The sequence below is a fragment of the Motacilla alba genome, chromosome 2 (assembly GCF_015832195.1).
Source record: "Motacilla alba alba isolate MOTALB_02 chromosome 2, Motacilla_alba_V1.0_pri, whole genome shotgun sequence".
Taxonomy (NCBI): domain Eukaryota; kingdom Metazoa; phylum Chordata; class Aves; order Passeriformes; family Motacillidae; genus Motacilla; species Motacilla alba.
In genome coordinates this window covers 54,035,407-54,050,217 of record NC_052017.1, presented here as the reverse complement: position 1 = coordinate 54,050,217, position 14,811 = coordinate 54,035,407, and the positions used below count along the sequence as shown (strand labels likewise).

General features: G+C 38.3%; 1 protein-coding gene across 13 annotated transcripts in view; it reads right to left on the bottom strand.

Moving 5' to 3' along the window:
* Positions 1 to 14,811, bottom strand: part of AMPH (amphiphysin) — a 124,109-nt gene that overhangs the window by 30,635 nt on the left and 78,663 nt on the right. For 11 of the 13 annotated variants that reach the window (XM_038125427.1, XM_038125418.1, XM_038125401.1 and 8 more), the window contains exons 5-12: positions 12,722 to 12,817; positions 11,318 to 11,425; positions 10,847 to 10,932; positions 9,123 to 9,198; positions 8,175 to 8,257; positions 5,526 to 5,534; positions 4,518 to 4,656; positions 2,913 to 3,041 (exon numbers count right to left, since the gene is read on the bottom strand). In XM_038125427.1, the coding sequence (XP_037981355.1) occupies positions 2,913 to 3,041; positions 4,518 to 4,656; positions 5,526 to 5,534; positions 8,175 to 8,257; positions 9,123 to 9,198; positions 10,847 to 10,932; positions 11,318 to 11,425; positions 12,722 to 12,817 (726 nt within the window). The remainder of the gene's footprint in view (positions 1 to 2,912; positions 3,042 to 4,517; positions 4,657 to 5,525; positions 5,535 to 8,174; positions 8,258 to 9,122; positions 9,199 to 10,846; positions 10,933 to 11,317; positions 11,426 to 12,721; positions 12,818 to 14,811) is intronic. The other 2 variants (XM_038125409.1, XM_038125498.1) reach the window with 1 other exon arrangement.

Below are 14,811 nucleotides of genomic sequence, written 5' to 3'. Positions count from 1 at the left end.
ATACAACTTGATGAAACAACATTTGTTGGCATATAATCAGAACTGGATGGAGACATAAAAGATGTCTCCTTCCACTGAGGTTTGAGAATGAAGTTGCTACCTTTGAGGACTGAATCAAATTAACAGCAATCTTACTTAGGCTATAGACAAATAAGGTATTGGAAGTCACAGGGTACTGATCACTCATAGCCAAGTTACCCATGCCCCTTAGAACAAAATGAAGAGAACACTCATCTTAACTTTAGTGACAAAGCCCCAAATAAACATACGGAGTACCTAAGATACCACATTACGGGGAGATGCAGGAGAGACAGGAACCTCAGGAAATCCCTCAAGAAGGAACAAAACTATGCCAGGAAGGTCTGCCAAATATACTGTATTTATTCCACCACAGCATGAGGAAGCATGAATAAATTAAACATCTGAATGAGGCAGCTGTGGCAGAAGCAAGGCTATACCTCTCAGAGGTATGTACAAGGAATGAAGAAGGCACAAGAAACCTTCAAGGACTACCAGAACTGTAACCCTCTCTCTGTACATAGTCTATACAAGCCTTAAAATAGCCTTAGCAGTTATGGACCATTCACTTTGGAGCTGTCAGGCACACTCAGAAATATTATGTATCTGCAGGGGGCATATACAGGCCTGCAGTTAGTAACTGGACAGTAGGGAGAAATGGGATGTGAAGAAAAGGAGAAATAAAGCAAGGAACACACATTTCGGAATGATCCTTTCATCTGGTCAACCAGATATTTCATCTTCTCACCTCCTTCTTTTACTAGGCAGTAATTAAGTCCATTTTTGACAATGAGTAACCTGGATGTCTAAGACACTGTTGAATCAGTGCACAAATATTCAACGACATCAAGCAGAGCTGTCTTTCACCATCTTGCACTAATGCAGCAAATGCATCAGTACTGCTTAGTAAAGAAGGAGGAAAAACAACAATTACAGGATATTTGTGTTTCAAGAAATAAAAGTTTGGCCTGCTTGTAATCCTCTCCAAAACACTGTAGTAAAGCAGCAAAGCTCTACTCATCAGTCTCCTGCTTTTGTCCTCTGCAGGAGCAGTGTCTGGGACACCATTGGGGGTCCCTTGGGAAGTCCTGTACCATTGGCAGGCTCTGCAGGCCTAATAGCTTTCTCCATATGGCTCAATAAGGGCTTTGGGAGTTTAGGAGGAGCCTGAAACATCAAGAGGAGTAAGTCCACATTTCCTGTGGATTTCATGCTATATATTGTCCTTAAGTGGTTCACATACACAAGGATACAAAATCTTTACATCACATTATTTGGGTAGGTCCGTACATACTCAGAGATCTCAAATATAAGATGCTTTAGTGATTCGGGTGGGTTTTGTGGAGGCAGAAGTCCAAATGATTGATAAGAAGGTGGCCAGGGAATAGCTTAGGATACTCCCTGGTCATTGACTGTGGAGGAGGGAAGGACACAAATCACTAACTAAAGGGAGATCCATTTTCCTTGAGAGACGGGGAAAATATTTCAGTTCTCAGAAGCATGCCCACTTTCATGATGCCATTCCATTCCTATGCCAGTCTTTCACAGAAATTTATAAGGATTATGGAAATGTGACTTACACTAATTTAAAGCCTTGTTCTGGTGTCATGTCTTAATGGAAAAGCAAACCAGTTTCATTTCTGCTTCCCTGGATGGCCTGATGTATGCATGTTAGTTAGATACAGCATTTAATGCAAGGGGCCATATCCAGCACAGGTTACACCAACTCTTACCAGTGATTTCAAGGCTCATGCTCCTACAGGAATTAATTCCTATGAAGCCAGAGTACAGTGATGCAAAAGACCTGACATCTCCCTTCAGAAAGAGCGCCTACCAGCAGCTGCTTTCTGGGAGGAGCCTTTAATTCTTTAATTGTATGGAAACTTAACGATAAATAAGTCCTTTCCAAATAGATCTCTATACACAGCAATGCCTGTTTCTCCCCACCACAAGAAAACAAACCATCACATGTTCAAATTGTATCAAACACATTTTTCATTGTGTGCCTTTGTTCTCCTGTGCTGTCAAATGAGTTAGAAGAAACCAATGATTCAAATGAAAACAGACATTCCTAAACATTCTGCATAAGCTTCAGATCTACATACTTCTCTCCAATCGATCAGATGTAGGCTCAGATTTCAGAGTTGCAGTTACCATGAAAGAAAGGGTCCACTATTGAAAAAATAGTAATCACTCTAACTATGTAAAAGCTGAATAGCTGAATACAAATTTTATGGACTTACTTTTTCACAATTCTGACTTTTTTGTTTATTATATACAACTTAACAATATCACAATAATAAGATAAAATTAATTTTGTACCCTTCTCTGCTCTGCAGATAATGTTTCTATGAGCAAAGCCAAGTGAATGACTCATCTAGCTGAAGCAGTCTTTTATACCTCTAAAAACCAGCCAAGTTCCATTTTTTAAAAATCACTCAATAGAAAGACAGAATATTTTTAAATAAAGGAAACAGAAGAGATTTTGATGAAGGAAACAGAAGTAATGGAACTCTGTAAAGTTCCACCTGAGATGCTTAGCATTAAAAAAAAAAGCATCTTAGATCAACTCTCAGCTAGTAGCACAACCTGGATGCATTTAAATTTCAAACATGATTGTATCACAGTATTTTCAGTCAGACCTCTCAGGAAATGGATCTTTTTTTTCAATATGTTAGCAGTGTTAGCCCTTTAGAGTGATTATGTGTGACCTATTCAAAGGCAAAACACCATATGTGTAACTCTTTTATGATAACAGAAAGTGGTAATTGTGCCTCTGCCTTGTACCTTCGCCCTCCTCCTCCCTCCCCATGAAGAGCAGCCCCTGGAGCACTATCTTGGAGAACTTAGAGTGATTACATGGCTGGACCTCTACACAATTCACTGAAGCTTACCTGTGATGGGGTTGTCACATTGATTTCTGGGACAAAGTTGTCATCAAATAAGTTAATGATGTTCTCCTGTTGCAACTCTTTCGTGGGAGTGAGTTTAGGCAGCGGTGGGACTGGCGGACCTTTCCTCAGCTAGGCAGACAGCAAAAATGTCACAGACTAGTTCAGGGATAAAAGAAAATCTTTAAGACCTAAAAAAAATTGCCTAAGGTTTTTATTTTGCCTAAGTTTTTATTTTACACCCTAAATAAGCCACGGGAATAAGCCATGTATTGAATGGAACTATTTAGCTGTTCAACACCAAGTACTTGGAAATAAACATTATGCGAAGATCAAAACAACCCTATGTTTCAAAGTTAAAACTCAAGGTTTCAGATTTGATACAAAAGCAACTCTTGGTGGTTGTTTTGTTTTTCTGCTGCAACAAGGGTGATACTGCACAGAAACAATGCCTCTGCAGCTTTTTGGCTTCTTGAGCTCATTTGTGTTTAGCTCTGGGATTTTGTCACGGCCCACCTGTTGCTAGCCTTAGAGTGTATTTAATGCTAAGACTATATAATCTCTGGGACCTATAGCACTTCAAAGGTGCCTGCTTCACTATATTCCTCATGCTTTCCAGAGATTCACATAACTATGACACACTAATTGCTTGGAATAATACCAAATAGTATTGGATAATTTTTAAATCTATCAAAAAAACCCAAGAAAATAAGTCCACAAAAAAAATCCTCAGGTGGTATAGTGATATAACACCATTGGCACCAATGAGGCTGAGTCCTATCAGGTGAATACTCAGGCAGTGAGTTGTCACATTTTGGGAGACCAGAGAAAATAAGCATACTCACTAGATACAAAATAATTTTCTTCTGATGTGCAGACAGCATAGAAACAGCAATCAGCACAGAAGCTATCCCAACTCCAGAACCATCCAGAACATCAACACAAATCTCTGATATGCACATGAAGTATCGTATACAACTCATGCTACAGATGGAACTGATGAATGAAACCAATTCTTATTTTACCAATACTAGTGAGAACAGAAGTTACTCCACTGATTACAACAGTGTCAAACTTCCCAATCAGTGTTTAAAACAACCAATAAGACTTTAACTATCAGTAATTAGCAGAGCAGTATTTCAACTAGCTTTATTTTTCATTGTTTTAGTAATTGGCCAGATCAGTGATACTCACTGGCTAATTTTTCCAAAGGTAAGCATAAATTTGAAGATGAATGAAGAACAGAAATATATAATGTACAAAAATTCACAAGAAGGTTTTAGAAACAGACTTTTCAAACTGTCATTGCTGGTATATGGGTCCTTAGAGACAATGCGACTTTTTAAGAAGTGTTTTGCTTTGTCACTGCAAGTCTCACCAATTCACCAATGACCTAACATTTTCTTCGTTCCCCTAATATAAAAAAACATTTTCTATTCATGTCATGACACAGGGATGAACAACTGATGAACAGAACAGATTGCAACAGAACCAGTAGCCTCCCTGCAAATACTCAATCACAGCCTAGATGAAAAATCCACCACCTATATCATCTCAGCTACCTTTGACTGTACAACAGGTCAGGTCCCATGGTAGGTATGTCCTTACCTGTGTAGGTGACTTAGGTCGGGCTGGTGCTGGAGACGCTGGTGCCAGCATATGATTGGGACTAGCAGTAGGGCTAGGTAGGGGAGAGACGTCCTCTGGTGGTGACGGTGTTTTTGCAAAGCGGAGTGGACCTGAATCACTAGACAGAAGCAAAGGAATGGCAAGGACATATATATCTTGCTGACTTATCACCTTGAAAACCGGATGCAACAGTTGAACTGCATCCCTGATGTAATGTCAGTGACCACAAAAGAGAGTACACACTGAAGATAAATGAAGCCATTACATAGTGACTAAAACTAAAACTGCAATTAAAATTCAGTGTCAAAGGAAGTTTTAATTTTGAATTATCTTGATTTTTGGAACAGTTGTTTACCTGACCATTGTAACTTGAAGAAAACAAGAGTACCTGCATTTTTTCAAATTCTGTACTTAAAATACCTCATCACTTATAAATTTATAACTATTATAAAATGTGAAATGGATTTACTGTCTTCATTTCACACACTTCTCGGAACACAACACTCTGAAGATTAAAAACACCCAAAGGAAGGCATAACAATGAATACTGCAAATACTTTTAAAAGCTCAGGAACTTCAGAAAGGTTTTGATAAAACAAAACTCAGCCAAGATTATTATAAAGATATCACTATTTAGAAGGACAAATTGCAACAATTCTAAACAAGCAGCAGTCTAGTGACTTCAACAGAGCTCTGCTGATACTAAGAAAAGATCTGATGAAGTCATAGAAACCATCTGCACTTCCCATGAAAGGACCTGGTGCAAACACAGAGAAAATATTCAGCTACCTAGATATCCTTAAAGCTTACAATAAGGGAGGCTATGAACTACACTACTCAACAACCACAGTACTCAGCAGAAGCAACTCGTACACATCCTCAGGGAGAGCAGAAGCACTACCTGATTGAGACCACAGCATAAACATGATCCTAAAGCTAACACAAGAGAAACTGTTCTTTGGAAGGACAAACTTAGCTCACACTCACCACCTCTTTCTGTGGAAATATTAAAAGAGAAAAAATAAGCAGTCATTAAGAAATTTATGTTCCAGGGTACAATCTTTGCCTTCAGGACAGAGTATTGAGTAGCACACAAGCTCTTAAGATGTTTCTTTTAATGCAGTTCTCTAAAAGAAAGATTAGATATTGTACTTGTCTAGTATCAACTTCTCATGCATCTAAAATGGAAAGCTATTTTATCTCATGAAGACCCACTTAGGAATCTTTTAGAGTATCATCACTAATAAGGGAAGACAAAATCAGATTTTCACATAAGGCTCTGCAAGCAGGACAGCAAAAGACAGTAACAAAGTAACTGAAAAATGAATTTTTAGAAAGCTTTTTTAAAGTAAGTTCACACTACATTAAATGACATCTAGTAATTTGCAGCAAAAATAATTTTGTTGCATAATTCTTTTTCTCCCAATGATGGAATGAATAATTCAGTGGGAACAAGCATGTGCACGTTGGACATGGTCTAAAAGATAGGTGGATAAAATACCTGCTGTTTACAAAATGCGCTTGAAATCTTCCAACACTACATTATTTTACATTGCATGAAAGTGTTTTACAAATCCTTTATGGGAGCATAGTCCAGATTGCGAGTCCATCCTAAATGGGCCAAAGGTAACAACTCTGAAGGCAGTATGTAATATACAAGCATGGATTATCACTGAAATAATCTAAAATACAAATCTAGTGATGTACTTATAAAGTAGTTCGGAATTTTGCATCACGTCAATACTTCCAGATTTCATTCTTCGTTCTTCCAAAGTGAGATTAAAACAACTGGAGGAATATCTTCCATATTTTCGAGGCAGACGTTATGTTGTTTGGTTAGTCTTAATTGTTGCTAATCTACCTCCATCTCGAGGGCAAATTAGCAGTAGCTAATTAGCAGTAGCGAGGAACCAACTTAATTTTTATTTATGCCTCAACATTATCTGGCTTTTGTGCTATAAACCGGTTTTCCGACATTGGGTGGAAAACTTCTACATGGGCTGAGCACTAATACGTGCAGAAGGTGGCTAGCACACATGAGGGGGTAGAGACCGCTGACATTACAGTCCCTAAGAGGCAACCCCTCTGAAGAATGGAGACTTCGCCTGTCAGACAACCACGGCAGACAAATCTTCCACCACTGCGCTGCAGGAGACTGCCTCGGCAGGCGGGGAAAACCCCGCTGTCCAGTGCAAATTCCCGGGACTAGCCAATGGTCGTCCCATACGGAGCGGGGCTATGGGAGGAGCCCGAGCACATAACAGCATTTAACCGCGATCCAACCACACCCCGCTGTCTCAGCTTCTGAAAAGCGTCGCCTCGGCCCCTGCTTCCTGCTTCTTCCTTCTTCCCTTCGTTCTCATCTGTTCCATGTACTGCCAAGCTCCCCGGTTCCCCGCAGCAGCCTGCCCGCCGGTCCCCCCAGCGCCTGCTCCCCGCGCGTCCCGCCGCGCCTGCACGCAGCCCCGTCCCGGCTCCGGCCATGGCATCCGCGCTCTCGCGAGAGCGGCGCAGCCTCCCCCGGCAGGGCGCGCGGGCACCACCTGCCGGTGGCTGCCGCCGGTGCAGCCCGGGGTTCCGGCGGCGGCGTTCTGGCGCTGGCCTCCTTCCTCTCCCTCCGTCTTTCTTTTCCCTTCTCTGCTTAACTTTCTGTCCCTCTCCAGTAGAGACACATATCCTTCTTTATCATTAAATAGTTCTCAGATATAATATTTGTCTCGTTTGTGCTTGATTTTGTCCAAGAAATCCATTAAAAAGAATTCCCTACGGTTTCCCTAAGAGTGGGATGTGAAAAGCTATATATAACATTGTTCAGATTACTTCTGACTAGCTGGGATTAAATGGAAACTCAAGCTTTATATATTAACTCTACATATCATTGTATTTTTATAAGTCTCACTGTTTTACATTTCAACCTTTTCTGCACATCAGTATTGGAAATAAAATGATGGCAGAAAGGCTACATTTGTTGAAAGTACAGAAAGTACATTTCTGTTGCCAGTATGCAAATACTGCACTGGCATCCACTGACCTTTAGAAAGCACCATCTGATTTTAAACTCCTTTTAGTTTTGTGTTTAAAACAAGATTTTGCTAGGAAGTCTTTAAAAATACCGTATTTTGTGACATTCTCTTTTATTTCAGCTTTTTTTTTGCTTTTATGATGTACCCTCAGATCTTTACTTTTCCCCGTGAGTAGAAGAGATAAAAGCTGATGTTCAAAGTTTGGAATTCTCACGTAATAATAGGAGCTAAAAACATATCCCAATATTTCAAGGCTTTAAACAAGTCATGAGAGTTAGCAACATAGCTGTAAACTAAGCATCTAAGAATAAATGAGCACGTAGTTGGTGCAAATTGCTGTAACAGTCTACAATGAACTTGGCTAAATTGAAACAGCCTTCATTCTTTTTTGTTTTTGAAAGGACTTTCTAGAAAAATAGTCAGTGAAGAAGGAAGCTTTGCATATTTACTCCTGTTGAGAAGAACTTCATCCCAGATACCTTCATCTACCATCCTGAACAAGTAATGTCTGTTACCATGTGTAGGTGTTACATATGGTGTAGGTGATTACTACCTATGCTGACACCCACAAAGCCTACAGCAATGCAATTCATTAAAAAGGCAATAAATTCACCTTGGTGCCCCTTGAATGGTGAAGGCCTTGTCTGCATGCTGATCCCCCAGTTTTGTCATCACTTCATATAGTTTGTGACATAACTGTGAAAACAAAACAGTTGCCTGAGTTTATGTGAACAACTATAGTCACGATTTAAAAGACATGATTAAAATGATAAATCTGGTTTGATAAATGATAACTTGATAACTTTATGTTATACTATAAAACCTTCCAAAAATTCTCAGTGCCATGCATAGCAAAAGCCTAAACAGAAACCCATCAAAATCCATAGAATCAAAGATAATAGCAGTTCTTAAAAAACATGAGCTGTTTTTTAGAGAACAAGCTCATAAGTGTAACTGACTGCTATGTGAGCGCTGATGAAGGAGGTCATCTGAAGTTTAAAGCAACATGGGCAGCCAAGAAGACCCGTGTTTTCCCCTGAAAAATCGAATCCAAATTTTCACATTTTCACAGAGCTTCAGTAAAATGAGTTTTCAAAAAAATTATGGTTCCAACTTGAAGGTTGCTATAGATAATACGCTACTATTTAGCCAGGTACATTCAAAAGATCCTCAATGAAACTGCTTGATTTGCCTAACAGTCGCTGATCAAATACGACATTGCTGACAATGCATATAGCAGACTTGAAGGAAATGTTTGACATGTTTCTTTTCCTACTGATTAAAGCAAAGAGGTGCTTAGCAATCGGACACAGCAAAAATACTGAAGGCAACAGTAAATTAAAAAAATAGAAAGTGAATTTAGTGCTACAATTGATAATGCACTGCTGTCCAAAATTGTAGGGTCTGCTCCTTGCTTGAGGAGAGAACAAATATGGCAAGTAGAAATTAATATTATGATTATAGCACAAATCTGGATCTATCTAGATTTTTACTACAATGTATTTTTTAGCTGTCATGCATATCATAATCCATTATACATGAGATAGTCAGTTTTACTCACTAAAGCTATTTCCTTGTGAAACTTGGCTTCAAGGCTGGATACATTTTTGAAGGTGTTCACATAGAAGCCAATCCGTCTACGAAGGATGGCACAAAGAAAGGAAAAAGAGAATAAAAGGTATGTGTGGGAGGGGCACAAAGGCAGATTAATTAACTGTTTTCTGGACTACAAACAACATTCTTGACTATTACTCTCATCAAAGTAAATGATGAAATGTCAAAATTTCAGACTACTTTGTTCATGATTATTTCCATTAGTGTTAAGATATGTATTTCATACCATCCAGTCAACCAAGTTGAAAGTTGAGACTACTTCACATCAGATGTCTTCAGCTTTTTTAAAAGAAGAGTGGAAAAGGATGGTCTCAACTACAGCACAAGCACAGGGAAGGCAAGATGCTCTGGGCTTCCATCCCCCACCAGACAGCACACAACCATTTCTTGAAAGGAGAAAGGTACCATTCCAGCACTGTGAGCCTCTGTGCCCAAATCTTATCACAGCATCAAGGTGATGCAGTTGCATCTTGGGTCAGCTTTAATGTATACAGCTCAGTACAGCCCAGGCAAGGGCGTCCCAAGCTCAGCTCTGAAACACATGCACATGTATATAAAAGAAAAGAATTTCATATAGGCTAGACATTTCTGTGCATGTCGTCAAGAATCTGCTTACTTGGGGTGAATTATTGCATACTTCTCCATTTCAAAAGTAGAAGCTGTTTTCTTAAGTTTTGTTTTACTCTTTTTCCTATTTAAAACTTCCATGTATAATTTCTCCCAACTTTGATTAACAAAAATTGTCTTTGGAATAAGAATAAACTTGCAAAATGTCAATTCAATAGATAATTTTCTTCCTGAAGAATTTTAATAACTAAAATAAAGAACTCTGAAAGCAATTGCTTACTAAATTATGCGTATTGCTCAACTCAAATTCTGTCTTTCCCTGAGACTAGCTACGGCTTCTTTATACAAAATTTACTGAAGTAAAAGTGCCCTTACTCTAAATCATTCATATGCAGTTTTACTTTCAGTAGGCCCATAAAACAAATATCCCTAACTGCTAAGAAGGTTTACACTGAAATAGGCAGAAACACAGCTGGGAAATCCTCTGTTGGTCTGAAATTAACAGGATTTAATTTAGAAGGCAGAGAAGACAAAGGATACTTCACATTTTCACTCCAGATTGTCAGTTGTTAAAGAACATAACACACTAATGAGATGCTTATTTTTCTACTGCTTTTGTTCTCCCATTCATATTGTCTGCATTTTCTGTATAAACACAATTCATGATTAAACATCTTGACTGAATAACCTATGCCATCAAATCATTTAACATCACAACCATTTAACATCAGTGCAGAACTATAAAATGTGTCTTCTGGTGTAGTTATAATAAAAAATAACCTATAAGTACACCCAAATCACCACAGACTACTCTGTGCTCTAGCATAATTATTTACTCACTAAATGGAAATCGTTTTGCATCTCAGAATGAAGATATGCTAATGAATCTTAAGTGCCAACATACATTGAAAAAAATAAATACACTTACATTACATATATTTTTGGAGCACTTGCATACATTTTTCCTTTTATTATTTCAGAAAGGCAATGGATAGAATCTTCAAGAATCCAGCAATCCATTTTCTGTCAGCTCATTAAAATCCCCTGATTCCCTTTCCTTACTCCCCATTTAAGGCCTTGCATGCAGTATCTCTCTAGGCTTACCGTGACCACAGAGATGGCAACTCTTCTTGCAAGTCAGTGTTAAACTCTTCAAACACTTTCTGTGCTTTTTGAAATTCTTCTTCTGCCTAAACCAAAATGAAACAGATGACTTCTAAAATCACTATGACATAACAAAACCAAAATTATTTTTGTGTTGTTTTCTTGGTGGGTCTTTTATAATTTTTATTAGCAAAGGATGTTACTCTTACACCATCCAAGCCAATACAAGATTTGCTGTCCCCTCAGTCTCGTCAAGAGAGCAAGTTACGTCCCAAACAGGAACTCCTTAGTGAAAGAGGCTGAGCCTGACTATCACACGAACCAAAGTACTCGATACACATTTTTGCTTAGAGATACCATTATTTCTAAGGCAGTAAAAGGAAGAGAAATTTTGTGCTCTGTCTCTGTACAGAAAAAAAATACCACCCAATCTCCCCAAGTCTTTTACCAGCATGTTTTTGATTGTGCTACCTTGGTGATTCTGCCCTCATCTTTTCTTTTTGAGCTCTGCAGGGCTTCTAGATGATGCCTTGCACTGTCGTAGTCCACTAGCTTTCTGCTTCGTTTTGCAATGCGAGTCTGTACAGGGGTAGAAATTAAAGTAAATAGAAGGAGCAGTTTTAAAGAAGCCATTTTACTTATTTTGTTAATTTAGTTTTTGTCATATTTTTATTCTCCCTTCTCTGTTGTTCATATCTGAATTATTATATAATGGAGGAGGAACATGGAAATGGTAAAAATGACAAATGAATCACATTATTTTAAATAAGGAATCAATTTACATATAGTTTGGAAAGGGTTTTCATGGGTATAGGGCTTACAGGCCTTAAAATTGAGGTATCAGTATATAAGACTTTTCACATTCTCTAAAATTAGTGAACCTGTTAAACTCACGATAAAACTATATTTTCCCCTTATATATAGTGTGAAAATTCAGCAATTGATGCATTTTTTTCTAGAGTTGAAAAAATGCTAATATATACTTCTCTGTATAGTTGTTCTGACACATACTTAAAATACTGGAGTTCAAGATATAAGTACAGATATAGATATACTTTGATATAGACTTTACAAAGCTATGTAATCCACATGCTGAGAGGGCATAATCACAGCTTGATTTAAAAGTGAGTTCAGGACTGTATATCACTAATGTTGGTATTCTTAGATTATTTTTTCTTTAGTCCTTAATGTAAATTACAAGGGGATGACTGTGTGTTACCTGCTGAGTTAAAACCCTCACAGAAAAAATCCAGTTATGCGCATACACTCATATTCAAATATAAAAGTATCTCCTCTCACCTGTAGTGCTTCTTTATCCTCACACATTTCATTTATCAGTCATTTCTCTGGACTGTACACTAGATGGGCATGTGGCAGAGGCTAGAATCTGTATAACATTCTCTTGTGATGCGTATTACAAAATCTTTTTTTAACTAATTAAAATACAGGAACCATGGCTTAGATAAAAGAAAGATACTCACAGGTGCAGCCCTCTAGCCAATAACAGAAAGCCTGCTTTCCATGTAATTTGTCTGGCACTTTAACAGCTGAAGAGCTTAACGTGTCCTTACTGAAATTGGTTAAATTATATCATACCAAAGAAACAGGAGCAGAAGAAAACATAAAAGTTGCCTCTACAAAGGCTAATTTACTTCCATGTACTACTGCATGAAGAATATTTTTGTTCACTTGGAAAATCAGTCCTGCCTAATGTCAAGAATTCACTTACAGAGCAGTATCTCTTGTACATTACAGGAGAACCTGACTTTCACCTCCCACCCTTTTTCATTTTTTTGCTTGCAATCTCATTTTCAATTTATTTTGCAACTCAACAGAACTTTAAAACTTGTCCTTTATAGAAAATCATTACTCTACTTTGATATCAGGAAATTGTCCTAGATATGTATCCAGCGTTAACAATGACCCATCCACCAGTTTTTGATGGAAGTCTTCCCAAAGTTCATCACATTTCTGAAAAAGTAGAAAGAAGAAAAATGTACTTAGTAGTTTAATGCCACTCTAAATATAGGAGAAATACAAATATAATTGGCGAAGATTCATCTTTCTGAAGTTTTAAAATGTTCTTTATGGAAATAAATCAGAGCATAAACATAAGGTGAATGAAAAGGAATACCTTGATATTGCAAGTTTAATTCACAACAAATTAAGATTAAACTTAATGATTAGTTTGTGTTTTCATTATTTCAAATACTAAGTGCTCTGTGAAAACAAGGATGTCATGGATTCAAGGTGCTCCTTGGGGTTTCAGGTCCTTGAGGGTCAGTAACACAGCATCTGTACCTGGCATAGCTCTTGTGTCTAAGTATGTTCCCTGATGATGAACCTTGCTTACAGAGAAAGGAAGTACAACAAAAAAAAATAGAAGAGAAAATAAAGGGAAAGGTCTTTCCATCTCATTCTTTTTGTGCCATTAAGGTACATTTGATGGAATGGCTGATGCAGAGAAGAACTCTACCTTGTGCTGCTGGAGAACTGGAATGACAGATAGGAAACATCTCAACATCAGCTAGCTAAATAAACAAAATCTGCACCCCTTCCACCCTCCTCTGCCCTGAAGGTACAGTGCTTTTCCTCAGGCCCCTTTGGAGCTCTGGGCTCGCCACCAGGAGAAACCCCCTGTAGTTTTCTGATTTTCATGAACATATTAATGCAGCTCATGTGACAAGGACTCAATGGGTAAGATTCCTTTTTAGAAGCAAATCCTGTTACATAGACATAGTGCTTGAGGTCCTGGATTCCCCACTGAAAAAATCATTAGCACATGTTAAACATCCTGATTCCCCCTTTCTTTTCACATTTCAAAAATCACTTAACATCCTTCCCTTTCATGGGAGGGAGGTTAATGGGTGCAAGCACTGGTCTGCAGGGCTGTTGTCCTCACTGACAAATCTGGAAAACCGTCACATTATGTCACAGTACAAGCTGGCTTGTGCTGGGCAATTAATTTGGCTATAAATAAGAAACCCAGCCAGTTCCGTAAACCGGCCCCTGGGGTGACAGACAGGAACCTCAACCTCAATTACGTTCCATCCTAAACTGTAGACATCTCACTGGTTTGGGAGCTGGGCGGTATCAAAGATCACACCAATGAGCTATCCAGACCGGGTTTTTCAAACCCCCTTTATAAAGAGGGGTTCATATAATAAACTCTCTCTATTGCCACATGGACATTGGAGTGTGTGTTGTCCCTGTCTTGGACCACTGACCCCATGAAACACGTGGCCGTCCTGGGTAATAGAAAACTATTTCCAAGTGTTTGTTTTATCATAACCTACTATACAGTGCATTATAAATGCTGTGTGATGCCAGCTTTTGGTTCATTAATTTCCTCCTCTAACAGAGTCCCTAATGAATGATTAGAATCTATTAAACACGTTTAAAAGAAATACCTAAATTATTAACACAGCATTTAATCACAGTAGTCTACAAAGCATCACAGCATTAGATCATAGCAAGCAACTGCCAGTCTTGTTTGCCTTTGTATCTTGCTGATATGTATTTTGAACAAATTAAAATAAAGGAGATTCTGAAAGCTAATGGACTCAAACAACATTGCTGAAGGATTCTTTAAGCCATCATCTTTCCTTCCATACAGAATAAGGTCCTTTAAGTGGATCCCTTTTGGAATGATCATTTATAACCTAAAACTAACAGATACATAATTATTTTTTACTTTAGGCTGAGCTCACAGAATTACAGAATCACAGAATCAACTAGGTTGGAAAAGACCTTTGAGATCATCAAGTCTAACTTATGACCTAATACCACCTTATCAACTACAACATGGCACTAAGTGCCACATCCAGTCTTTTCTTAAACACCTCCAGAGATGGTAACATCACCACCTCCCTGGGCAGGTGATTCCAATGCCAAATCACTCCTTCTGTGCAAAAATTCTTCCTAATGTCCAGCCTAAACTTCCCCTGACATAGTTTAAAGCTGTG